This window comes from Emiliania huxleyi, assembly GCF_000372725.1.
Source record: "Emiliania huxleyi CCMP1516 unplaced genomic scaffold EMIHUscaffold_3087, whole genome shotgun sequence".
Taxonomy (NCBI): Eukaryota; Haptophyta; order Isochrysidales; family Noelaerhabdaceae; genus Emiliania; species Emiliania huxleyi.
In genome coordinates, this window is record NW_005199697.1 from 650 (window position 1) to 2,108 (window position 1,459).

Consider the following 1,459-nt stretch of genomic DNA (forward strand, 5'->3'; position numbering starts at 1 on the left):
CGACTTTCCGACCCGCCTCTGTCCTTCGTGCACAGGTACTAAGCACATCCTACTCTCGCTGCTGGCTGTCCACACAGCCAGACCTAGACACCTGCCCACACATCGGATCATTGCCCCCTCTGTGCCCATCGCCCCACTGGCCCCTTCCCCACGGCCCTCGCTGCGCCCTGCACAGAGCCTCCCCGACGGAACGAAGAAACACCAGGGGTGAGGAACCACCCCGACCAAACCGACGGCGCGTCGGGGCCAGCGCTCTCAAATGCGCCCCAAACAGGACTGCCATTCTCCACGCCGACCGCCGCCCAGCAGCCAGAGCTGGCAGAAGCCGACGTGGCCGACGTGCAGCCGATGCAGATCGACCCGCCGGGCTCCGGACGCAACCTCGCCGTCGCCCCCTGCTCCACCGCCGCTCCCGCCCACCACGCCGCCGTTGCATTCGTCCAGCCGGTGCAGCAACAACCGGCTTGGGGGTCTATTGCAACACATATGGAGAGCTTCCTGCGTGACCTCGGGGAGGCGCGCGACGCCTGCAACAAGCTGCCTTTTGACGATGCGCTGCGCTCTGAGGGAGGGTGTAGAGGATGTAGAGTGTAGAGCGCTGTAGAGCTGTAGAGCTGGAGAGCGCTGTAGAGCTGTAGAGCTCTACATCCGCCGCGGGACGAGGCGCCTCCGTTGTAGAGCGATGTAGAGGCGCTCTACAACGTGAAATCTCTACAACAAACTCTACATCATAAGCGGCGAACGAGGCACGGTCGCTCTCCGACATGAGGCGCGTTGCACTTGCCAGTGCTGCCCTGGCCTTCTGTCTGCCCGCCCAATGGGTAGGAGGTGCCTCTGCTGCTATGGCATGCCTCACGGCTGCGACTGGCCGGCACCTCGGCGCGTCAGCTCGGCTCGGCGTAGCGATAGTGGCCAGCGCAACTCGCCTGGACTCAACGCTCAGCCAGGAGCTCCCGCACGCGCTGGCGCGAGTCATGGCGCATGCAACGCGCAGCAATGCTCGCCTCGCCTCGCGCAAATGCGACCGTCCTCGCAGCCGACAGTCCACCGCCTGCTAAAGAAGCACAGCGACGAATGCGGCACCGGCGACGCATGGCAGGCTGGTCATGACGCAGTTATAGGGTGTTGTGTGCCGTCGGAGTGACTCTCTGTGTGTCAGGGATAGTCAGGGCTGTCCATCAGAGCTCCAGTAAGCTCAGAGACACCCCATTAGCGCGGCTCGACCTCTTTGAGTCACTGCCTTCCCGGCGGTTTTGCTGTAGAGCCTCTACAACAAACTCTACAACAAAATCGCGCTCTACATCGCTCTACAACGGAGGCGCCTCGTCCCGCGGCGGATGTAGAGCTCTACAGCTCTACAGCGCTCCAGAGCGCTCTACATCTCTACAGCTCTACAGCGCTCTACACTCTACATCCTCTACACCCTCCCTCAGGCTGCGCTACAAGATAGCTACCGAAC

At 62.6% G+C, this 1,459-nt stretch overlaps 1 protein-coding gene across 1 annotated transcript; it reads right to left on the reverse strand.

The window, feature by feature from the left end:
• Nucleotides 1-255: 255 nt before the first annotated feature.
• EMIHUDRAFT_255119 (hypothetical protein) lies at nt 256-976 on the reverse strand (the record flags this gene model as incomplete). The annotated part of the gene is made up of 2 exons (XM_005774745.1): nt 256-562; nt 876-976. The coding sequence occupies 2 exons, from the start codon at nt 974-976 to the stop codon at nt 256-258; spliced, it is 408 nt and encodes a 135-aa protein (XP_005774802.1).
• Between the last annotated feature and the right edge of the window lie 483 nt (nt 977-1,459).